The sequence below is a fragment of the Thermobia domestica genome, chromosome 9 (genome assembly GCF_964235325.1).
Source record: "Thermobia domestica chromosome 9, izTheDome1.hap1.1, whole genome shotgun sequence".
Taxonomy (NCBI): Eukaryota; Metazoa; Arthropoda; class Insecta; order Zygentoma; family Lepismatidae; genus Thermobia; species Thermobia domestica.
Genome location: NC_137462.1, coordinates 6,793,873 through 6,820,014, shown reverse-complemented (window position 1 = coordinate 6,820,014; position 26,142 = coordinate 6,793,873). Strand labels below are relative to the sequence as shown.

The window sequence follows — 26,142 nt, the reverse complement described above, 5'->3', positions numbered from 1 at the left end:
TTGAGTAGAAGATTAGAGCAAATAGATCAAAAATCAGAAGAGACGAAACAATCTGTTATCCAGGCGGTGAGAGACATCACATTACAGTTTGATGAAAAGCTAAAAAGATTATCTGAAGATTGCCAGGATAATTACAACCATGTAATCCAAGAAGTCAATTGTGTAAAAGAGGATTTGGAAGTAATAGAATCTTCTGTTCGTCAGCAAAAGATTCAGGTCACTGATAATTCTAACCAAATACGTGCAAATACTCAATTGATATCTACCTTACAAGAGGAAATTAGGACGTTACAGATTAAGGACAACGCATACCACAACAACATGGTTAATGATCGTTTGGAGTTCCCTTGTTCACAAGAGATGCCCTCGCATTCACCCACAGCAGATCGACGTGGACCTTACGTTATCTCTTCTTCAAGTAATCCATCCGATGAGGACATTATTTTGGAAAGAATTCATCCAAGGAATACAGATGGGCGGAAAAGAGATGGTGGAACCACGCATGACGCAGTAGGTAGAAATTGTCACTCAACGCGAACACGAAATGGTGAAAGGAATGTAAAGTTAAGTGTAAAGATGAGCGAAATACGTGCTATGAGTAAGTTTAGTGGTAAATGTAATGAAAATGCTACTTCTTTCCTAGAAAAATTTCAGGACGAGTGCAGTATAATGTGTATAGATAAATCGCAATATATGAAACTAATCCCTCATTTATTACTCCCACCATGTTCTTTATGGTTTAAAGCAGTACGAGATCACGTCAATACATATGAGGAATTCAAAGCAGCGCTGATTGCAAATTACGAAAACGACTTTTTACTTGCAAACAGAGATGCCACAATTAGAAACCAACCTTTTAATCCTCGTTTGCACAAATCTGTTGTTGATTTTGTTGTAAATACGTATAACGAATTAAAAGTCGTAAATCCGTTGCAATCGGAATCTAGAGTGATTGCATCTATTCGAAATCTACTACCGTTTAAATTACAACAAATCCTGTTTTCTACGCAATGCATGAGTTTTAATCACTTATTAATGCTTGTCCAATGTTATGAAACTCAATATCAGGCACTGAATCATCAAGCGGGAATAGGTAAAATTAAAAACAATTCAGATCACCTTGTACCTGTTCGGAATCTAAATATCCGTAATGCAGACAATACGGAACATAACCTAATTCGAGCAAATTTAAACAATCAGAACGAGCAAAATAGGCAAAGATATGTTGGGAATCCACCTAACCTAATTAATCGTGACAATCCTTATGTCAGACCATATAACCAAAGTAGATTCAAAAATAGACGAAATACATGGCGAAATTCCAGAAATACAGTAAACTACATGGATAGACGTAATCGTAATTCAAGAGATGGCACTTCGTATCAAAATCAAAACAATGACGCAATGATCATGTACAAAATAATGCGGAACATAATCACGATTGTGCAGTACAATGTACGTTATTAGAATCATATGCAAGTACGAATTTAAACTGACTGCAGTTGATGTAGTAAGGGTTAAACCCATATCAGTTATAGATTCTTATGAACATTTATCTTCAAATTTATGTGTTAATGTCAATAATGAAAACAACCCTTATGACTTTGAAGTACAACACATTAAAGGAGTAGGTAATGGACCCGTAGATACTTTATTACTTCTGTTTCAATAAATGATAATTTTCAAATGATTTTAATTCTTTCTTGTTAATGTGAAGAATTATAGTTCGATTCATAATTGATTAAAAGCAAAGGTTATTTATATTATATTGATTTGTGTTGAAACTTAATTATCAAGGATTATGTTAAGTATAAGGTTCATTCTATTAAGCTAGTTATTCGACGACTGTCTTCATGCACCACCTTATATGTTACTCGAATAAGATCCTTTTGTATCATGACGCCTTATTGATATAATGTATATTTTAAAATACCATCTAAAGTAATTACTATATAATGCGCCCTAGAAAGATCAAACATTGTTAACATCACCGTTTTTATTAATGATTGAAACTGTTGATCATTGTAATGTGTTTTAAAATGAAATTATTTCTTACGTTTTTGACTTCGCACCCTTCGTTGATTATATTAGTAAGCGACGACGTTTTTATAATAAAAGATAAATATTAAAGGAATAAAAGACTTATTATAAATGTATTTATATGAAGGAAACTTAATGAAGTTAGATACGAGGGTCGATCAAAATATAAAGTACATAATTAATAGAATATCATCATTATAAACGGACCAGTGGTTCTTAAATATAAAAGCCAAGCTCCCTTGTAACTTTTATATTTAGTCCCATTATCGGGCGACATTTTATACAACGAGATACTTTGTATCGGTCGATAATTACCTGTATCTTGGGCAGAAAGTGCTTCTACACAAGCACTATACCTGATATAATGTTACTTAAAAATAACAAAAGAAGAATGTTTTTAAGATATAAGAAATATACATTATTATTGTATAGTTGGTTGCTATGTAGTTGTTTATAGATACTCAATGGACATGTTATGATTGCAAGTCAGTTTGTGTGAATACACGTTAAAAGAGTATCAACGAATAAATTATCTAATACTTATCATGAACTTGTAATTTCAGTATAAAAGGTGATAATACCAGTGAATATAATTACGGAAGATATTTTAAGGTGTAAACAATTATTGCCACTAAAGATTTACTTATATTATTAGCCGAACCAGGGTTGACGACTACCTTTGGTGAGTCGTTGTAAGTCTTGCATCAATAGCAAGGCAATATGAGACAGGGCTTTTTGTTTAGCGTGGGATCCGAATCACTAATTTTGAAATTTTACGTCGGATCGCAGTCAAAATCTATACAAGCAGGCAAATTCCGACGTCTCGTGCCTCTACCCTCAAAATTTAACGTTAAAAGACCGAAAATTGTGCCCTGTAGCGTGGTGCATACAGACAGACGAACAAATTGTCCCAGACACTGACGTTCGGCACTGATTTTACAATTAAAAAAAAAAATGAAATCTTTGAGTTTTACGTCCCACGGCTATGTCTGCTAGGCTAAAGGAGACGGCGATGATGTGAAATGAATGAAAATGGTAGAATGAAGAAAGTGGGAGGAAACGGAAGAACCCCGAGGAGACCCACGCACACGGTGATTTTACAATAAGTATCACGCTTTAATGTTAGTTAGTTAATGCGGGCGACTGCCATACTTGTGCTTTCTCGCCTGCTCCCTTCATACATGGTTTTTAAGAAAATTTAGAACTGAGGTGGGGAAGAGGGACGAAATAAAGTTTTCATAATGAAAAAGATACTGTTGATACAAAATTAATTCTTACCTGAAGTTTCCAGTTGCATCTCAACCACATCACTGACGATAGAATCATCAGAAGCAATTTTCGGATCAACACTTTTACAGTTTGTTTGGGTTTCCAGTTTTTTCACAGCATTGCATTTTTCACAATGATTCTTCATTCTTTGAACTAAACCAACCATTTCTTTCTTATACGTTTTACAACGAGCTCGTATGGTCTTTTTTTTTTTTTTTTTTTTTTTTTTTTTTTTTAAATCTGGTGGCGTTTGAGATACTTTAATAAATTTGCTCCAAATGATGTCCTTTTTTCTTCCCGTAAAACTAATGTTAAACTGTTAAACGATTCCAAGTTGTACGGAGACTGAGAACCAACATATACTGTATCAACGAATGTCTGCGATATTTTAATTTCAGAACCGCAATTTAGCAAATAACATTTTGTTTGTTTTCTGTGATAATTATTTTATTTATTTTTAATATCATTTCTTCAAGTAGTCCAACCTTCGACGACGACATTTTCACGCAAGTTAACTGAGAAGCACTTAAACAATACAATATACGTTAAAAATAAGGGGGAAAAGAAGAGACAAAATAAATTGTAGATCACCAAATTAACCTGCTCTGGCCACGAGAAATCAAAATATTCACATAGGAAGAAAATAATCTTCTGAATGGGGAGCACTTTTGAGAATTTTTTTCTCTGGCAGATTTTTTTTTACAAAAATAAAATAAAATAAACATATGTTTAAAACATGTCTTAAAAATACACATGTTTAAAACAAAATCTTTAAAACGTATACAAAATTTGTTTTAAACGAAATCAATTGTTTAAAACAAGTTTTAATCGTTTGTTTTAAACATTTTGTTTTAAACAAAACAACCATGATAACTAAAAAGCTCATTTCCAATATTATTTAACTTAAAAAACGTTGTATTTACAAGAGCTCTGCGAGTATTTGATCCAAAAACTGTTTCACTTCATAAAGATGTAGACATCAACAAATGCGAACTGTTGTTTAAGTTCTTGACTGTTGTTTCTTGGTGAAAATGTTCATGATCTGTTGGTTGCTTACCGTGAATTTAAAAGTAAGGTTATTGAAGTTGTCGACAGTGAGGATAAGGAAATTGACATTGTATCATTGTTAAACAGTTTAAAAATTAACTACGGGTCGTTTGCTGTCAGCTCGTTACGCTCAACATGGTTGCCAGTCTCGAGTGTTATTTTCCAAGTATAATATGATTATTACTGACAGGAGAACAAACTTAAGAGAAAAATTGGTAATGTCTTGCTGCATGTTATCCGTTAACTAAGGATGAGATTACAGGAAGTGTTTAAACTTTTGCATTAATTTCAATATTTCAGTGAATACATTAGGTATAATGTGCACCTGATCAAAATATATTCTTATTTTTGTATTAGATATACACCTTACTACCAGAAATATACTGTTTACAAGTTCCATATTTTTTTTTTTTTTTTTAAAGTGCTACATTTAAAAAAATAAATGCGGAAATTGTGATAAAATATCAAAATTGTTGCGAAAAAGTTTCGTCTCTAAGTATGTCCCAGTTACGCACATTCACAGTAGACTGTCGCTAATCCGGCCATTTTTTGCAAAGATGGATGCTGGATTACACAAAGTAGCGGATTATTGAGTGTGTCTGAGATTGAATTTAGCACATACAATACTATATCTGTGTCTTTATTAAATATAAAGTTATGTACATTATATCGGATAAATAGAGAAACTTAATGCTTGAGATTGTAGCTAGATTATCACTCACCATGAAACATGTTCCAAATGTTCAGTTGAAGCAATAAAAATGCTCGGCTGGGGTATGCATTATCACGCAAGCAACAATGTGCAGAAGCCATAATAGTACTGTATATATTTTTTCCGCAGCTACAGTATAAACAAATACAATGGTTGTAACGTTATGCTGCAAATGCCAGATGTGGGACCGGATTACTGAGGGCCGAATCAGTGAGAGTCTATTGTATATAGTCATACATACTTCAGAGTAGAGATGCAAGTGCTCGAAGAAAGAAAGAAAGAAAGAAAAACTGATTTTTTTTGGGGGGGGGGAAGAAAATCCTTAAAAAATTCAAGAATCAAAGAAAATGGGTCATTCAATAAGAAAGAAATAAGAAGTGTAAATCGGTGGATGCAGTGGGTTTTCTAGTTCCAGCGAGGTGTTTATGGAGCTATTAATGATCAACGACAATAATGTTTCAGTGAAAATTTTAGTAGAGTTAGCAATAATTGTTCTAACAATGAAATACGTTATATGAAAAAAAATAATATATATATATATATATCATTTAAACTTACTGCTTCATATTAGCTTTATTAAATAACATAAACTGGAAGTAGAAATCACTGGGAAAAAAAGGAAAATATATATACCAACAGTCTCACCATCTAACTGAACATGTCGGCTTCATCGGACAATGTAAAAAACGAGAGAGAGTTGCATCTAAATATAACAGGATCCCAGAAACTGGTTCTGAACGCTGATTTGCTGGTTAGAACGGATTCAACTAATCATAACAAAAGTTGACAAAAGTGAAAGTAAACACTGTAAATTCCTTTCCCTCCCTGGTCCGGTAGAAAACTAAGCTACAAATTAAGTCTTTGCAATAATTTTCACCACTTTAAGTCCTGCGTTCTAATTTATAACACCGATTTTCTCTTTTTCAATGAACCTGGCCTCCTTCCACTTTCTTATTAACGTCCTTTGTTCCCGTGCTAACACTTCAATCTCGCACCAATTAATATTATTCCCCGTGTCCCTCACATGCTTGAAAATAACATTTCTTTCTCTTTGTAATCTTACGTCATCTTTGTGTTGTTTTAACCGTTCTTTTAGTTTTTCCTCCGTTTCACCAATATAAAAACTGTTCCATTCACCACACCTTATTTTGTGAACCACTCTTTTTCCGTCATCTTCTCTCGTCTTCCCTTTTTCTTATGCGTAATACATCCAGTAGTCTCTTCTCATTTTCCTGTACGTTGAAACGTTCCCGATTTTCTTCAGTGCTTCCTTAATTATCTCCGTGTCTTCCCCCCATACCTTCTATACCCCAACATGGCTTCTTTTCTTCCCCTCCAGCTTCTTTTTTTATCCTCCTTGTTCTTACTATTCTGATCCTTTCTTCTTATCCTTTCTATCCTTAGTTTTCCTTTTATCATATCCGTTGGTCACCAATTGCTTGTGAGATTCCTCTATATCTTCTTCTGGCTTCCTTCTGTCACTACTAACCCACATTATCCTCTTCTCCATATTTTATATGGAGTTTTCCTTTGTTGATCAATCAACATCGCACTTTCTATAACATAAGTTCCCTGATGCACATTTCTTCTGCGACTACCTTACCTTACTTTACTTACCTTCTCTTGTCTACATCTGGGCTCTGAGAGCTTCGCATCATAATCTCTCGGCTGCATTTGGGACCTGAGATTTCCTGCCTCTTTCTTGACTGCGTCTGGGCCCTGAGAGAAACCTATCCTTTTCTCTTACTTGCGTCTGGGCCTGAGAATTTCCATCACTCTCTTGGCTGCGTTAGGGCCCTGAGAGGAAATCATATACCGACCTCTTGGCTGTGACTGGGCCCTGAGGTTCTCCCGAACCTGTCCCTTGGCTGCGACTGAGCCCTGGGACATCCCTAATCCCTACAATCAAATTAAGGGACTATTGGTCTTCGGACCGTCTTTAGAATTGTACTATACTGTTCATAATGAAGTTTTATAATAAAACGGTTGTTGGGGGAGGAAAGTCCAGTCCCGTGTATTATCGTTTGTCTCTACCAACCTGCTTTCCGCAGAAGTTTAAATATATTAACTTTTAAATACATTATTATTATTATTATTATTATTATTATTATTATTATTATTATTATTATTATTATTATTATTATTATTATTATTATTATTATTATTATTATTCGTGCTGGTCGCATTCTTGTACACTAATGTTAATTTGACCCAGTTGAGATACTGAGTTCCACATTCCTGCTTTAGAACCTCCCAAAACATTTCGGTATTTTCTCGACGTGATAAAGAAGATGAATAATTAAGGTGAAATATAGATACCGTTTGGTATATTTTTCTTAACTAAACTTACAGTAAAATCAAAACGGTTTGAATATTTGGAGTTTGTAAAAGTTCTTGTTTTCTGACAGCATATCTGTGAGGTACGTTGAAGTACTTGTATTCATGATTTCGTATGAAATTTTACATTGCATGTTTTTGTTGAGCCGCAAGAGTAACTAAAAGTAAAACCAACGTTAAAAGTTCCTACTATTGTAGTACACCATCCGCTATTGATGTCTATTTGTCTTTTTTGTAACTTACTAATTTACAAATTACTTAACGATTAAGCACTCTCTTTGTAGGAACTGGAGCGTGTTGCATATATCCATTGTTGGCTGCCAAACAGAATGGATGGGAGATGGTTGCTACTGACGTTGATAATGATATCGTGGATTTCGCACGTCAGAATGTAGAGAAGAATAATCTGCAGCATTTAATTACTGGTAAGAATATTTACTCTCTACTAAATTTTCGAATAATCACGGGAAGTCATTTAGAACAATAGGGGATTATGGTGGCTCAGTGGTAGAGCGTTCACCTCCGGTGCTTGGGGTCCCTGGTTCGATCCCAGCTCGCGCCGTGTGGACTTTGTGGTGGACAAACACCGTGCTCGTGGGTTTTCTCGAGGTTCTCCCGTTTCGTCCCACTTTCTTCATTCCACCATTTCATTCATTTCTCATAATCACCGTCTCCTTTAGCCTAACCTGCATAACCGTGGGACGTAAAACTAAAGATTTCATTTCATTTAGAACAATATTTTCAGTCGTATGTCGTATTTGGTACGTAGAGCGCATTATCAAAATTTAAAAAATCGAATCACATACCCCTTCCTCTCCAAAAGAAGACCAATTTCCGATTAACAATATAAGTGAAAGAAAACAATGGAAATAACTGAGTCCAATTTAGTTTCACTAGTGTTTGTGTTTATTGTTCTATGACTTATAAGATTATTAGTATCATCTGCCAAACAACCACTCTCAGAATTCTGCATCCACTTTTTTATAAGTAGTAAATCGCTATTATCTCTTCTGCCATGTAATCCGGTTGAAATGTGCAAAGTAATGTCCTGTTCCGAATATTCTTCATTTCAAGAAGTAAGATCCTGCAATGTGAAAGTTGTATTCCAAGCTTTTCTTTTCTTAGAACAATGATTATCGAAAATCTTGTCCCTGGTCTTTTGGCTAGTGCGTGCGCCTTTGGTGCACGTGATCTCGGGTTCGATTCCATGTGAGAGGGTACAAAAAATTAAATTTCACAATCATTAATCATCTGTCTCCTATAGCCTACAGAACGTAATCATGGGACGTCAAATTTAAAAAAAAAATATATCGTATAATAGTGTCATATATAGACGTTTCGTAATGATCAAGCACTCGCGAACAATCACGGCTAGGGGAGGAAACCCTGACAGAAAATCCTGGACCTCCAAGTTGGAGCTTCACGTAACGTTAGCAACCAGTTGTTAAAAAAAAGAAGAACGTCATATTAAATTTGGATCGAAAAAAGGAGTAGAAGTGAGAAAAATGCTAGGATATACCCCAGAGCGATATACCCCAGACCGATTGACTTAACGCCGTAAGAAATGAACAAAGGTACCCCTTAACAATAGACGAAAGGGGCTAAAGAAGCTCTTCAGAAACAGAAGAAGATGAAAATAGACGCGTGTAAAGTCGGGACATTGACAGTTTGAAATTACGAGTTATCGGAAACGCTGGCAAAAAGAAGAGTGAGCGTAGTATGCATCCAGAAGACTACATGAAAGGGTTACGACACGTAGCAAAAATGTATGATCTGGCTATCCTGAACACCTTCTATAAGAAGAATTCCTATGTAGATTTCGAAATGTTGTTGTTTATATAAAGAAAACAACTGTTAAGTATTAGGGTATTTTAATAACAGGGCTCAAAGCGAGTCACTTTTTTAACTAAAAGTTACTTTTTTCAAGTTGGTCATTAAAAGTTACTTTTTTTTTTCAAATTTGTTACTAAAAGTTACTTTTTTGGGAGGTAAAGTGGCTTTTTCGTGTGATTTATGTTTTGCATTGGCAGTTTTCCAAGAAAAAACATAAATAGATAAAGGCAGAAACTTGTTAGTCATTACTCTTCTGAAAGCTTCAGTACTTGCTGCCACATGTGAAACAGTTAGCTTTATTCTCACTACAGCTTTTATTCTTTCTAAAGCACAGTGGATGCTTAAGCTCTCAAGGTGGGGTTGAGAACCCGACTGTCTCTATTCTTTCTTCTATCATAATAGTATTTTAGTTTTCTCTCGTTATAGTTAACCCTCCGCTCAACGTTGTGTGTGTGTGTTTGTGTGGTTCATCATGTTCGTCTTGTGTTACGCTTCTTGTATGTTCTTCTTAAGAGTAGGTGATGAATTTGAATATTTCATAGCTTTGAGAACTTTCAGTGCTAAGTTAAGTATAATGTCTGGGATGAAGAAATTCGGAAATAGGCCAGAACTGGTTCCACTTACTCAGATGCTTCTTACATCTGCTAAGTCTGCTAACTGTGACTACAAGGCATACTTAGAAAACCTAACTAGGGATGATTCCATACCGGGACCAACTACCTAGATAAAATCTGAAATTCATCTGAAAGCTCTTGCCATGAGAAGTACGAAACCGTTTTCAAATCATGGGCAAACCCGCAACCTGACCGTATAAGGGACCAGTTTGTTGATGATTGTGTCCCTATGTATGACATATTTGACAGAGTTAAAAATGAATGTTACGATGCATCACGCGTAAGAATCTGAGAGTATTATGTCCCTTTTTGGCTCATTGCTAAAACGTGACTCGGGGAAGGGTTTGATAATTTCACTTTGCACCCAGACGTACCCATTTGGTCAGTGTTGCCAACGAATTGTAAATACAATGTGGCAGATGATTTGTCTACCACTGGATGTACATACATGTAACGTGGCATAAAGATCATTTGTCACTAGAGAAAATATACTGTAGACGTATTGCTTTCTCAAGAACCCAAGTTCGTCAGTGTTACCAACCAATTGTAAAAATGAGAAGGTGTAAGACAGGTTCGTACGATGAGACGTTTATACACCAAGCTTGACAGAAACATCACATGACACTGTGGCAAAAAGACGTTGAGTGTGACCATCTCCCAACCATTCTAGGTTGTCAGTGTTCCAACCAAGTGTAAACAACACCATGTTGAAAATGACGTACTTGCAATTGAACAAATGCGACATAAGCAACATTGGACAATGGAAACCCTGGCATGGGTCACAGTGTAATTATGGCCACCAATGCTGTATACTTCATGCAAAACTGTTGAATGTTGGCATTGGTTAGCAGCACTGCTAAACTGGGTTGCTTGTGAAACGGAGACACTCATACTATGTTCCATTGTCCAATGTTATTTATGTCACATTTGTTATATATTCGTTCAGTGGTACTCAAGCCATTTGCAACATTGTGATGTTTACACTTGGTTGGCAACACTGACAATTTAGAATGGTTGGGAGACGGTCACACTCAACGTCTTTTTGCTATAGCATCGTGTAGTGTTTCTGCCAAGCTTAATGTATCGTACGGAACGTATCGTCTTATCGTACGGAACCTGTTTTACACCTTCTCAATTTTACAATTGGTTGGCAACACTGACAAACTAGGGTCCTTGAGAGAGAAATACGTCTACAGTATGTTTTCTCTAGTGACAAATGATCTTTATGCCACGTTACATGGAAATATATCCAGTGGTAAAGAAACGATCTGCCACATTGTACTTACAATTCGTTGACAACACTGACCAAATGGTTACGTCTGGGTGCAAAATGATATCAAACCCATGACCGAGTCACGTTCTAGCAATGAGCCAAAAAAGGAGAATGATGGGCACAGGCGTTTATGCGTGATGCATCGTAACATTCATTTTTACTTCTGTCGAATATGCCATACACAGGGTCACAAACACCAACAAACTGGCCCCTTATACGATTAGGTTGCGGGTTTGCCCGTGATTCGAAAATGGTTTCGTACTTCTCATGGCAAGAGCTTTCAGACGATATATAGGTTTTACCCAGGTACTTGGTCCGGTATGGAATCATCCCTAGTAAGAAAGGACGAAGCTTAAAGAGAAGAACTAGAGGAGAAAAGATTTAAAAAAAAAAAAGAGGGAGGTAATGGAGAAATTGACAAAGGAAAAAAGGAGCATGATGGGATTTTGGTCACTTTTCAACTATTTACAAGAGACCAGACGACTATGAGCCCTGTAATAATTGAGTCTGAAATGTGACTCATACATAATATATAAAAAATTGTTTTAAAATAGGGAGCTTACAATAACAATAGTAATATTGTCTAATGTATTTAAGACTGTCAGCAACTAGTTATTACTAGAAAAATACAATGTTTTATTTTCTCTGTGTGTGTTTAAAATATTTTTACTTATTTATTTATTCTAATTTATGTAGTGAAGCAAGTGGATTCGAAAGTGATTCTGCAAGGCGTGGTGGAAGCAGGAGAGCAGTATGATTTCTCCATGTGCAACCCTCCGTTCTTTGGCAGCGAGAAGGAGTTGGATACAAGTAGTAAATCACGTACTCCGATGCGTCCAGAACCTCGTAATGTGAGGACAGGGACGGTGCCAGAAGTTGTGGTCGAAGGGGGAGAAGTGGCTTTTATCAAAAGAATGATTGAAGAAAGTAAACAGTTGGGGAAAGCAGTACGGTTAGTTGAATTTTACTTATAAATAATGTTATTTATTATAAAGTAGAGTGTAAAGTTGTAGTTCCTGAAAATGGGTCTTTGGTTTGAGTTCCGAAACCAGCCATCATGATAATTCTCCATGTAGCTCTCCATCAGGCCATTGAGAAACAGTCACACCCAAAAGTGTAGATTAATCTTTGATTAGATTAGTCGGAATTATTCTGTTTACAGATTTCTGTAATTCCTGAATTTCCTTTAAGCTTCCAAGCTTTCGACTCTCGCCTGGAAGTTTAGGAGCTTAAAGGAAATTCAGGAATTACAGGAATCTGTAAGTAGAATTATAGTTAGAATTCCTGAGCGTGGTTTTGCATTGTCTGTACTCAGAGTTAATTGGATAACTTGTTCTTCGCCCGTGTCCATCGTATGGTGAAACTCATTTCTTTTCTTGGTTTGGGGCATTCCCATCATCTCACCTTCAAAACCTCTTGCTACCCTTCCTTTTTTTTCTCCGAAGAGAGACACAGTCATACGTGTCCGAAGCATAAGCAAAATGTCAACATCAGAATAAAAGAAATCCATGTCTAATAATGTTCATCTACAATATAGAGCAGACTGATAAATTCGATCTGCTCATTCTGAAGTTATGGAAGAAATATACTTTATAAGGGTCACTCTATTCTGAATTAAGACCCCCATATACTGTAATTAGTTAATTATAATTTTTTTATTTGTGTTGTATTTTAGTTTTAAATTTAATTTTTAAACCAAATTCCAACTTATACATAAACCCAATTTTCTAAATCATGGCATAATTCTACATCAGTTTAAGTAACAATCTCAACAAAAGAAAAAAATAATATATAATCTCACAATATTTCCAAAATAATAAGTGTGTAACCCAACATTATATCGTTAACAATCTCAATATAACTAAAATATTAAAAACACATTTTGTCTTCCAACTCCGAACATCATAATCTTCATCAAATAAAATTTTGAAAAAGTTACTATTTTATCAAACCCAACCAAATTAAAAACTTATACTAAAATTAAACCTCAAATAACAATCATAAAACAATATGTTCAACAAAAAACTCAAATATGTACTTAAGAACTCTATCAACTACCAAAAATATCTCTACACAGAAACCAATTCACAAACACCACATAACTCATCTAAAACATTAAAATCAATCACACATTTAAAACTTATATCTTTTATTCACGTCTAAAATTTCCTATTTTAATTAATATATATATTTCTTCTATCAAAAATATAAAAAAATAGTTATATTTAAAATACAAAACCTCTCACAGTATATCCCAATTAAAATAAACCTTAAACATAACCACAATACATAACTTTGACTACAGGTATCCAAAAAGAAAGACGTGAGATAAATATGTGATGATGGTTATTTTTATTGTTTTACTCTACATTAGGATTCTGTTTGATTTTAGTTTCATTCTACTACTCTAGAAGAAGGCTACATATATATATATATATATATATATATATATATATAAAAGGAATAGGTGTGAAATCCTATAATATATCAATAAAACACACCTAAAACCGTCTCAATTAACATATGCTTATTGAAAATGTCGTGGATAAAAGAAAACGTAAGTATTGGCGCAGAGCCTAATAATGCCTACAAAATACCTCAAACTTAAAATTGAGAGTACAGAATAGGAACATGATGTTGTATGTTTAAAATTTCATTGACTTAAATGGCAAAAGTATTTTTCATGAAAGAAGAAAAGAATAAACAAAAAAGCTTGAAAATCTTGTTATTCTAACCAATAATTGTATTATTTCGATTGGTTACTCCTAAATTAGAGATGAAATACACACAAAAAAAGGCGTTGATTCCAGCGCCTGCGACGATGAATCCTTGTTTTTCAAGCCATGGAGTAAGTCAGTCAATAAAAGCAATTCATTTTTATAATACCTGTAAAGATTGGGCGCATAAGTCGTGGCAGCCTCTTTCTTTTTGCAGAGGTGGCAGAAAATGCGTTAGTGATAAATGGAAGTAAATTAAAAAAGAGAATGGAACTGTTTAAGGTAGAAATAGTACAGGAGATATGAAGCAGACGGAGGATAGGGTGAGGAACAAATGCTCATTGGAACCATATCGTGAGACTCCTTTCCCTCTTGTTTCTTCCTTTATCTTAAATGGAGTAAGGATTCTAACGAGATCTCGGTTTGTAACTGAATTTCTGAATTCAAATATCAAGACTTAAAATCATGGCTAAAAGGAATTTCAGGAGTAAAATACTCTTTAAATAATTTGATACATATAATTAACGATTATTATAGGTAAAAGTACCTGAAAAAAGCTTAAGCTGTTAGGTGTGAAATAAACACACTGCTCAACAAGACTGCACTTATTTAATAAAACAACACATTTACACGTAACATTTCGATCTTCTAGCCAAGATTCTCATCAGACGTACACTCTGATGAGGATCTTGGCTCTGAGTGTACGTCTGATGAGAATCTTGGCTAGAAATGTTACGTGTAAATGTGTTGTTTTATTAAATAAGTGCAGTCTTGTTCAGCAGTGTGTTTATTTTTCTGATTTTATTTGCAAGACGTATGAGTATGATTGTGTGTCTGATAGGTATGTGAAAGGTGATCCTCAGTGATTAGGCAAACTTCATGGGACTACAATTTAAGCAGCCTACTCTTAATACGAAAAAATCTTGGATTTGTTATCAGACATAAACTCATAACAATCGAACAAATGATAGATTGAAAGCAATGGAACAAAAGGCATATAGAGACTTTATCTACTTACGTGTATTCGGAAGCTTCAAATATGTGTCTTGTCCGCAGATTAATTGACCCAAACACAACACTGCACAGAAAATCATTTCCATCAATCTTCTTACTCTAGGTCTTCGTTCGAATCTCGGATGTAGTACAACTGATGAAGCGATGTGATATCCTCGCATCGTGTAGTTGCAGCTTCTAACCTCAGTGTCTATACGTGACCAAGTTGGTTACAATTCCAGGTGGACGGAAATTCCAGATTCACGGTTCGAACGAGAAAAATTCATAGACCTGAAGGTCTAAAACGAGATTCCACTAACATTTTGAGATGAATGATGTGGAATAATTAGAGCAGACACTGCCAGTAGGAAAGCTAACGTTCAAACTAACGAAATCTTCCTACAGCACATACAGTACTTCGATATTATCTGGTATAAGGAATAGGTGATTGTGTACTTTTGGCGCTGTTGCGATCAGTTTTGTGTCAGTGGCCGGGTTAGCAAAGCGTCCAACGGCAATATTACTCTTTGAACTTCCTATGCTAGGTAAAAGCAAAACTTTCCATCGGAATTGATGTTCTTGCAGTTTTGTTTGTGTGTTACGAGTTTGTGTTTTTAAGAGTGGATGAGAATTATTGAACCTTTTAACAAATTATTATTCTCGATTTAAGATAATAATTTGAATGAAATAAAATATTGAATAGAAAAGAGGAAGCTGGGTTGTGACGCGAGAAGAGTAATCTTTAATCGCATATAGATTTTCCAGATTGTTTTATGTTTCCAGTTTTACTTTTATGTATTTATTTATTTGTTTCTATTTTATTTTTATTTATGTATTACTTTTTCATATTTGAGAAATTTACAAATATTTCATACAGGGAATTATTTCTTAAATTATAAAGTATATGCCGATATTGGCACATGCATTTATTTTACAAAACCATATACGGTAAACAATAGAGGCTCAGACTTACGAATCCTCACAGTAGGCCCCACAACACGCTGCCAACATAGGGGCCACGGTGGCTCAATGGTAGAGCGTTCACCTCTGGTGTATGGGGACCCGGGTTCAAACCCTGCTCCCGCCAAGTGAACTTTGTGGTGGACAAATACCGTGTGCATGGGTTTCCTCGGGGTTCTCCCGTTTCCTCCCACTTTCTTCATTCCACCATTTCATTCATTTCTCATAATCACCGTCTCCTTTAGCCTAACCGGCATAACCGTGGGATGTAAAACTCAAAGATTTCATTTCATTTTCATTTTTACGCTGCCAACAATGTGCAAGAGACCGAATACCATCCACCTGACTATGTCTGAAACGGGGCATTTCATGTTGCGCGGTATTCGAAACAGATTCCCATGCAGCGTCTATCGTTTTCACGTTAGAAGAATATTGGCGAAACTTCTGTCATCGAGGAGTCTTGCATGGCTTTACTCGGCTGTCTGCCGTTTAAAAGCATTGATTCATACGGCCAGTTCCAAATGTATGGATGGCTTCCAACACACCCGTCCTAATAAGTCGTTCTGCCGACACATCCGTTCTTACAGTCACAAGTTGCTCTGCTCATTTACTCTCACTCGTTGATTCACCCCCCTCACCTCACGACAATTTGTTACTATTTCCCAGCTAACTCCCTATGCTGTTTTCTCTCAAAGAATGTTATTTTAATATAAGCACGCTGTTCTTGTCGACTCATGCCCATACTACAATAGTTGACTCACTGTTGATATTCTAATGCTCTCTGTGTGGAATTCGTACATGACACTAAAGTGAAATATCCATGTATTATGAATACTACGTCCTCCTGGTTCTACCATTATTTCCTGCTGAAGAAAAATATACTTCCCGAGACTTATGTTAAATCTCCGTACCTTATACATTTAATAAAGAAGTTATTTATAATCATATAGAGGCATTTTTATATCTATTTATTTACCAACAGGATTTACACAACAATGGTCGGCCACAAATCAAGTCTTGGTCCTCTGATACTAGAATTGGTGCGTCAAGGAGCTTTGAAGACTACCGAGACAGAGTTCTGCCAAGGCCATACCATGCGTTGGGGTATTGCGTGGACGTTTTGTGACGATGTCCCATTGGAAAGAATGCAAGGGAGTGAAAGAAAGAAGAAAAAGAAAGAGAAGCCACCGCTTAGATATATTGTCCCACAGAATATTCCAGGCGTCCAATATTCAGTTGAAGGTGTTGCTCAGGCCATAAAGAAACTCTTTCTGCAATTGAAGGTAAGTCATTTCTACTTATTGAACGGTGCTGTGAATAACAAGTCACAAAAAGCATTATTTACGTTTTAACAAAAAGTTTTCCTTGAACAGTGTCACTGGATTCTCTGATTTTCATTAAACAAATCAGCATACAGGATGTTTCAAAATAACACCGACAATGTTTGGGAGGTGATTTCTGACACCAAGATAAGACAAAAAGTATAGACCAGCCTGGGTACACAAATGCTTTCTTTCGGAGTTATAGGCTGCCGAAAACATGAAAAAATGAACTTAACTCCAAAACAATGGAACCTACCGTAGTCAGGTCAAGACTAGTATGTGCCTTAAGAACTAGTATGTGCCCTATCCAAATTTCACAATCCTGCGGTACTTCCGCAACAATTTTTATAGAGGTGTTCGTGAGTATTTCAAATTAGATGCCCGTAGCCAAACTCCTTTTATAAAAATTGTTGCGTGAGTACTTTAGGATTCTGAAACATGTATTTTGGAATAGTTCACATACTATTTCCTAAGTAAAGTCTTGACTTGAGTACGGTAGGTCCCTTAGTTTTGGAGCTATGGACTTCTTATTTATTTATTTATTTATTTATTTCATGTTTTCGGCAGCCTGTAACTCCGAAAGGAAGCATTTGTGATCCATACTTTTTGTCTTATCTTGGTGTCAGAAATCGCCTCCCAAACATTGTTGGTTAAAACACCATATCTCTCTCTCTCTCTCTCTCTCTCTCTATATATATATATATATATAACCCGACTTTCTTTATTCCCAAAATTATTGTTATTATTAATTCGAGTATAAATTACATTTAATAAAGAAAGACTAAGAAGAAAAGGCAAAGGAATTAAATGTATCGTTAAACTTACAAAATTTGGATAAATATTGGGGTATATAGTTGAGATATCTTTAACAGTTTATGCGAGTTTCAACATTTGAAAGTATTTACAACAATACTACAGTTGTTTTGAAATGTTATTTTTAGATTATCAACTACTAAATATTCCTTTCGTCTACCTAATTCAAAAGGTATATATAGTCGTCATTGAATTATCAAATTGTTTGCTAACCTTGACAAAGAGTGTAATTTGAGTCATCACTTCTGTATGCTTCCGAAAAGCAACGAATTTCTTTACAGTATACCTCGAATCGTTTAAAGCACGACTGTGTTGTATATACATATAAAACAAATTATTTACAAGGTATATATATTATTAATATATATTATTTTAACGTAAGCGCATCGTACATTTTTTTAGTGTTGTGATTATGTTTTCATTTGTTTGCTTGTAATTTATTTTCTGTTCCCACTTCGGAATTCTTAAGTTCCGACTCCGGATGCTGAGAAAATGGCGACCACGGATTACAGAGCCATCTTTTGGAAGACTGACTTCGTAAGAAGCAAAATATCTCTTGAACATAGTTCGGTAGTTTTCTAAAGTTGTAAGCTATCGAAAACGTTTGGAAATAAACATTAAAACGACGTAGCTTGAAAACTCTGAGATCTATCGTAATCACTTCAAGAAATTACTTGAGAACTAGCATGAGCTTTATCTGAATATCTGTGTTCCAGATTCCTACCGTATCGGCGCAGCTAATTTGGAAGCAAGTTGGGGTTCGATTAGTAATATTTTAGTACTGGTTAATACCTAGGTAACATTTAAAGATAATTTTATTTCTCGTATTTGTAGTCGAAAATGTCTACACTTTCTTCTAACAACCATTATGACTTTTAGAAGTTATCCAACCACACACAGCTATTACTATCTATCAAGAAAAGTTTTTGATATGGTAAAATTGAATTTCGATTTTAAAATACCGGGTGTTCAGAAAGTAACTATGCAGTACCATCGTGTGGTATGCTAAGTGATGACATGCAGATACTTGTGCAACTGTGTCATCAAGAACATGCAGAAACGTGTGCAACTTTGTCTTCAAGTGCAAGGGGATCACTTCCAGCATCTCTTATAACTTCCATGACATTAAAGTTTAGCTTCGAGTTTCAGTTGTTTAAAGTGGTTTATGGAAAATAAAATACGGCAAGTTATGAACTGCATAGTTACTTTCTGAACACCCAGTATAATTGGTAGACATAGCGCGCTACAACTTTGCAGCTGGGTGGCGTAATGCTCTTCATGATTTGGCTGCCACGTGACTGAGATTTGACAAGCAGGAAAGTTAACTCCTCAGGTTGCCAACTTAAAGAAATATTCGCTATGAATCTGAAATGTTCAGTATTATTTATAATTCGTATGTTGTATCTTTCCACCTATGCATATGTAGAATGTAAAACGTGTACATAAAAACACAAACATCTAATTTTCAGTCTGCCGATACACTATACGAAACCCGACCAAAGAACAAACCTCGGCAAGCATCGTAAATATCTTATTTCGAGGAGTGAATGAGCCACCGACTAAGCGAATGTTGTTACCATAGGATCAGCAGGTGTTGTCAAAATGTACCATGTGTTCTGTTGATCAAAAGATATGTGGGAGGATTCCTTTTTCCTTCCTTAAAAAAAAAATAAATAAATAAATAAAAAATAAAATAAAATAAAAGGACGAAAGAATGTCCATTAATTATTATTTAACGTTGTGTTGGTGGTAGATATAAAACTGAATCTTTGTGTTTTGTAAAGCTGTTTTAAAATTTCACGTGTATCTATTCGTGTAAGTGTCTGGAATCGTGGATATATTTGTACGAATATTTCCGTACTTTTTTTTTTATGCCAGCACGTTCAGATATGTGATGTATCCTGTTATTCTTTTATTTTAGTAATTGATTTCAAATTCCTTTGTACTTTGATTAGCTAAAACTATGACGAAGGAAGATAAAATATTTTGATGACAGGAAAATTATAATGGTAATGTCACACGATAATTGTAAAACAACTGAGCTTAATTCATACTCTATCCGATAGCGTATTTATAATTTTCGAGTACTTTTCCTTCTCTCTTTGTTGAGAAGAAGGACATGAATCGTGTGTTTCGTGTATTAAAGACAAACGTGGCATCACTAGCCACAAACTTCTAAAGGAAAACTGAACACATGAGGTTTGTTCTTTGGACGGCAGGCATATAAACGACTTACTACGACAAGTTATAATAATCGCAGTTGGCAACACGTCTTGTGCATGCGTAGTATTCAATGATCTCCTCTCTTTTTTCATCTCACTTACTCGGAAAGCAATGGTTTCAAAGTGAGCTTTGGCCATGCCTAACGTTATTAAAGACATATCTATTAACTTGTCCCTGTTTATGGAACCAAAACCGGTAAAATGGCGAGATATGCTTTCTGATATGGGTTAAGAATCTCAAGGATAAGTTTTGTCTCGAATTTAATCCCTCGAAACTGGAAGTAATAGATCTTCATTGTTAATGTTAACAGTGTTAATAACATTAACCGTACTTCGTCAAGTTTCGTTTGGTATAACAGTCATTACATACACAAAAATCCGCACTACAGAGTAATTTCCCCGCAAGAGACTTTAAAAAAAGCAGAAATTGAACACACATTCGAGACAGTAATTGCGGAAGTTAGACGCTACAAAAGTGAATATTAAGAAAAAAAATAAGTAAGTACGATGTGGCAGACACAACCACACTGAATTCAAAATAGAAGGAAGAGAAAAATGTATTAAGATTACTCTAGTTGTCAAAAATAACTACATACAGGACATTGGAGAAAGCTCCAATGATTGTAGTTATTTTAATTTTGATACATTTAGTGCTTTAAAAAAATATATATATATATATATTGCTACGCAGTAATGTGCATGTAAACTTCTGACCACCAGGGACTACTGTCCCAAGGCCAAAGGATGTAAACTTCTGACCGACAGAGGCTGCTGTCTCAGGGCTAAAGGACGTACCTATTTATGTATTGCGTTTTCTAAGATATTTTTAAATGTGTTAGCCTTAAATAAAAAATAATAACAATAAAAAAACTTATTTTGTGGCTTCTTTCACGATAGTTCAGTATTCAGATAAGTTAACCTTAATTCCTTATAAGAACTCATCGGGCTACGTTTCTTTGTAAGTATATTTTTCAATCATCATTGAGAGCATCGCTAATAAATTTATCGTAAAAGATAATACCACGTTCTTCGGAAATAAAGGATCTAAATACACAATATCCATATTCAGTTTTTCTCTGACTTCGAATACACTGACAATGGAACTGCAAGTAATAAGAGTTGAAGATCATTTCAACAAGTAATCGTTACACGAAAAGAGATGCAGCTGCAGATGTTGTAAGACGAGCTAAAATGATGTTCGTGTGATTTACTCGTAGATTCGGCGTCAGAGCAGAAAGTCCGTCACTGTTACGAAATATTTCCTGTTGGAAACCAAATTCACTAATATGAAAGTAGGACATCAAGGATAACACCACCTTCAGAAAAAAGAAATAAAGTTTATATATTAACCCAGTGTATGAGATACTATCGAATGCTTCCTCCAGGCTCAAGAGTAGGATCTGTGATTCTCTTTACCTGTGTATATATGGTACGCAATTTCTGATTCACTCTATAGGTTATGTAGAATTGTTCCGGAAAAAAAAGTAGTAAAGGAACAATGAAGTGTGTGCATGTATTCGTGAGATATTATTCACTATTGTAGATTTTTTCAATTGTTTTGTTCTTCAGTTTCTAATCCTGTTATTGTGTTTATTTGTAGATGGAGTGCCTGTTATTGAAGAAAAGTAAAAGCTCAGAGATGTACAACGTGACGGCAAAGGAAAATACGTGGTCGCACCAGCGTCGAAAACGCCGAGAGCAACTTCGAGGGGATGCGGTGGCGTCTGATGATGACTGTACCAAGGCCCCGAAATCTACCGAAAGTTCTCTAGAAAACGCAGCGACATCGGGAAGTGGCTCAAAGGGTGAGAAAATGGAATCTGATGATTTTTGTTCAGATGATGTTTCAGGGAGCAAAAGAAAACGTAATTCTGATGAAGAAGATGATGAAAGTGAAGTGTTACCAAAGAGAATTAAGGACAGCGGCGAGCAGGAGAGCAACAAAGGAACTGAAATGAATATCGACTCAGAGGAGGACGTTGACTCTAATGCGGGTAATTCTCAACTTGAGAAGAAACACTCAGATAATTCTCATAATGACACAAAGTGCGTTTTGAAAATGTTAGTGAATGTAAGAATCATAGAACCGGAAGTGCATCTGGAAATGCAATGGTTAGACGGCAGTGGAGGCAGAGAGTGTGTACATCAAGTCTTACAATACATTAAAAATAATTTCAAATAATTAACTTTAGTACTATTATTACGACATTCATATAAAAAAAAAATTGCTAGAGCGAAACGAGTGTAGTTTTAGTCTTTCCCTAGTCAGGTAAATTCATTCAGCAGGCATTACATTTGCACTACCAAATAAATCCTGAGCAAAGTTTGCATGGTAATAGTGACCATTGTTGAGAAGGCCATAGTGTGTGTCTAGGTTGGGTATAGCACGTGATACGGAGGAATAATCACTGAAAAAGCACTTCTCATGGAGTTCAGTGGGAAGTGAAAGAGCCCTAGATCATGTAAAACTGATACAAGCAATAGAATAAAATTTTCGAAACAGAAAACTGAGGAAACTTCGTCAGAAAATATATATATATATATTCCGATTGTAACCATGTCAGGTACTTTCAACCATGAAGCTGGGTCGCCTCTACATGTTTCACGTGACTATAGTCTCCAAAACATAGTACAAGGGATCAACGGGTTATGGTAGAGTTACCTTCCTATGACAGTGACGAAACCTTGTGTTTGGTTAAAACAAAACACATCCTAACCTAAGTCTCACCCATCCTAACACAGTTGTTAAATCATGATCTAGAACAGAAAGTGACACAGGTAGGTGTACTGGGCGATGCTAACTTCCACTATCATACGCTGCGTTTTTGCGTATTCTTCTGACACGTGCATTCAAACTAGTTTTTGCATGTAGTGCATAAGCACGATGCTAACGGCTTAAGCCGAAACACTTTTGTCTGAATTTTGTAAGGATTTTATGAGAGTGAACGTCGTAAACTCGAAACGTCGTGTGTTGGGAGTGCCGTACCCCCGAGACCCCCGGTAGGAGCGCGGTAGCTCAATGATAGAGCGATCGTCTCTGGTGCGTGGGGTCTTTGGTTCGATCCCCGCTCGCGCCAAGTAGACTTTGTGGTAGACAAACACCGTGCGCGTGAGTTTTCTCGGGATTCTCCCATTTCCTTCCACTTCATTCATTTCATCATCGCATTCATTTCTCATTATCACCGTCTCCTTTAGCCTAGCTGGCATAAGCTTAGGACGTAAAGTGAAAAGTTTTATTTCTTTCCGAGATTCCGGGTATTCGACGTCGGTAAACTTTCATGTATATTTTATTTTCTCCATCTGGAATGATTTATCGTATACAATCTATTGTTTCGAATCAATGAATACATCACATATTTGTTCGTTAGTGTCCATGGAATGAACTGATACAAAAAAATAGTAACTTCACTCCTATCGTGGATTTTGTGTAAGGTTCATTCCAGATAAACTGATAAGATATCAAAACAATTGTTTTCCTACCACGCTCACGCACGTTGTGTGCTTAATGTGAATTTTGGTGTTCTTTCCAACATTACCTTACATAGTGCAGGTATAGAATGTATGTAAATATATTTAAAGAATGAATTATAATTTTCATAAGCCTTTATATATTTAAAACATTTTGCTATATTCATCTGTATAAGTAACATAAATAACACATCTTTTGTATAATAGTAAATTTAAATGAAAATTTGTCTTTTTGTTAGTAATCGACGGTTGTAAAATGATGGAATTTCAAGCGACGACAGGCTTGGGAATTAAATAGGTACTTACTCTATTTATACAGTAATTTATATTAATATGTATCCAAGAGCAAATACAATCTGTATGAGAAAAGTATTAGAGTGCTAACATGAAAATGGTGGTAATTGAAATGATAAGAAGAGCAACACGTGTCTCATCCGACCTTCTTATAAACAGATGTTCTTATGTTAAAAAGACAAGATAGAGTTTCAAAAGAATTGATTTGATTCATAACTTCTTTCGACTTGTAAATGAAAGAATCATGGAAATTAACTATTTGTAAAAATTTAACTTAAAAAATACGACTAAAGTCAAACTTTTAGTACTCAGTATTAATAATCCTTTTAAAAACAAAAAGAGCCTATCCCGTTTGCCATATGGACCAGACTGTGTCACGTCATCAGGTCAAAAGTCATATTGCGTGCTAGAGCGAGTCTGGAGATTCCAAATACAAATGTGAGATATTTCAAGCACGTAACCTCCGCGTGGAGCGCCCTGGGTAATTCGAAGAAGATGCTTATACTTTATCATTATTATTGATTTTACTCAAATAACTTGACCTTTGACAATGTTCTGTCCTTATTTACCTTACATGCTATACATCGTTTTTAAGCTCTTCATTATGTCTTTGTAATAAGCTTTTAATTAGCCATCTCCTTATTATATACTTTATCATTATTATTGATTTTACTTAAACAACTTGACTTTTGTCAATGTTCTATCCATATTTACATTACGTGCTATACATAATTTTTAAGCTCTTCACTATGTCTTTGTAATAAGCTTTCAATTAGCCATCTCCTTATTATATACTTTATCATTATTATTGATTTTACTCAAACAACTTGACTTTTGACAATGTTCTATCCATATTTACCTTACGTGCTATACATCGTTTTTAAGCTCTTCATTATGTCTTTGTAATAAGCTTTCAATTAGCCATCTCCTTATTATATACTTTATCATTATTATTGATTTTACTCAAACAACTTGACTTTTGTCAATGTTCTATCCATATTTACCTTACGTGTTATACATAATTTTTAAGCTCTTCATTATGTCTTTGCAAGAAGCTTTCAATTAGCCATCTCCTTCTTATATACTTTATCATTATTATTGATTTTACTCAAACAACTTGACTTTTATCAATGTTCTATCCATATTTACCTTACGTGCTATACATCGTTTTTAAGCTCTTCATTATGTCTTTGCAAGAAGCTTTCAATTAGCCATCTCCTTCTTATATACTTTATCATTATTCTTGATTTTACTCAAACAACTTGACTTTTATCAATGTTCTATCCATATTTACCTTACGTGCTATACATCGTTTTTAAGCTCTTCATTATGTCTTTGCAAGAAGCTTTCAATTAGCCATCTCCTTCTTATATACTTTATCATTATTATTGATTTTACTCAAACAACTTGACTTTTGTCAATGTTCTATCCATATTTACCTTACGTGCTATACATAATTTTTAAGCTCTTCATTATGTCTTTGCAAGAAGCTTTCAATTAGCCATCTCCTTCTTATATACTTTATCATTATTATTGATTTTACTCAAACAACTTGACTTTTATCAATGTTCTATCCATATTTACCTTACGTGCTATACATCGTTTTTAAGCTCTTCATTATGTCTTTGCAAGAAGCTTTCAATTAGCCATCTCCTTCTTATATACTTTATCATTATTATTGATTTTAATCAAACAACTTGACTTTTGTCAATGTTCTATCCATATTTACCTTACGTGCTATACATAATTTTTAAGCTCTTCATTATGTCTTTGCAAGAAGCTTTCAATTAGCCATCTCCTTCTTATATACTTTATCATTATTCTTGATTTTACTCAAACAACTTGACTTTTATCAATGTTCTATCCATATTTACATTACGTGCTATACATAATTTTTAAGCTCTTCACTATGTCTTTGTAATAAGCTTTCAATTAGCCATCTCCTTATTATATACTTTATCATTATTATTGATTTTACTCAAACAACTTGACTTTTGACAATGTTCTATCCATATTTACCTTACATGCTATACATCGTTTTTAAGCTCTTCATTATGTCTTTGTAATAAGCTTTTAATTAGCCATCTCCTTATTATATACTTTATCATTATTATTGATTTTACTTAAACAACTTGACTTTTGTCAATGTTCTATCCATATTTACATTACGTGCTATACATAATTTTTAAGCTCTTCACTATGTCTTTGTAATAAGCTTTCAATTAGCC

The 26,142-nt window shown here is 34.9% G+C and overlaps 1 protein-coding gene across 3 annotated transcripts in view; it reads left to right on the top strand.

Annotated features, from left to right (window-relative positions):
- Nucleotides 1-22,338, top strand: part of LOC145694368 (U6 small nuclear RNA (adenine-(43)-N(6))-methyltransferase) — a 38,022-nt gene extending 15,684 nt beyond the window's left edge. For all 3 annotated transcript variants that reach the window (XM_081770534.1, XM_081770532.1, XM_081770533.1), the window contains exons 4-7: nucleotides 7,690-7,830; nucleotides 11,822-12,077; nucleotides 16,778-17,078; nucleotides 21,753-22,338. In XM_081770534.1, coding sequence (XP_081626660.1) covers nucleotides 7,690-7,830; nucleotides 11,822-12,077; nucleotides 16,778-17,078; nucleotides 21,753-22,334 — 1,280 coding nt within the window. In that variant the 3' untranslated portion in view covers nucleotides 22,335-22,338. The remainder of the gene's footprint in view (nucleotides 1-7,689; nucleotides 7,831-11,821; nucleotides 12,078-16,777; nucleotides 17,079-21,752) is intronic.
- The last annotated feature ends 3,804 nt before the right edge of the window (nucleotides 22,339-26,142 follow it).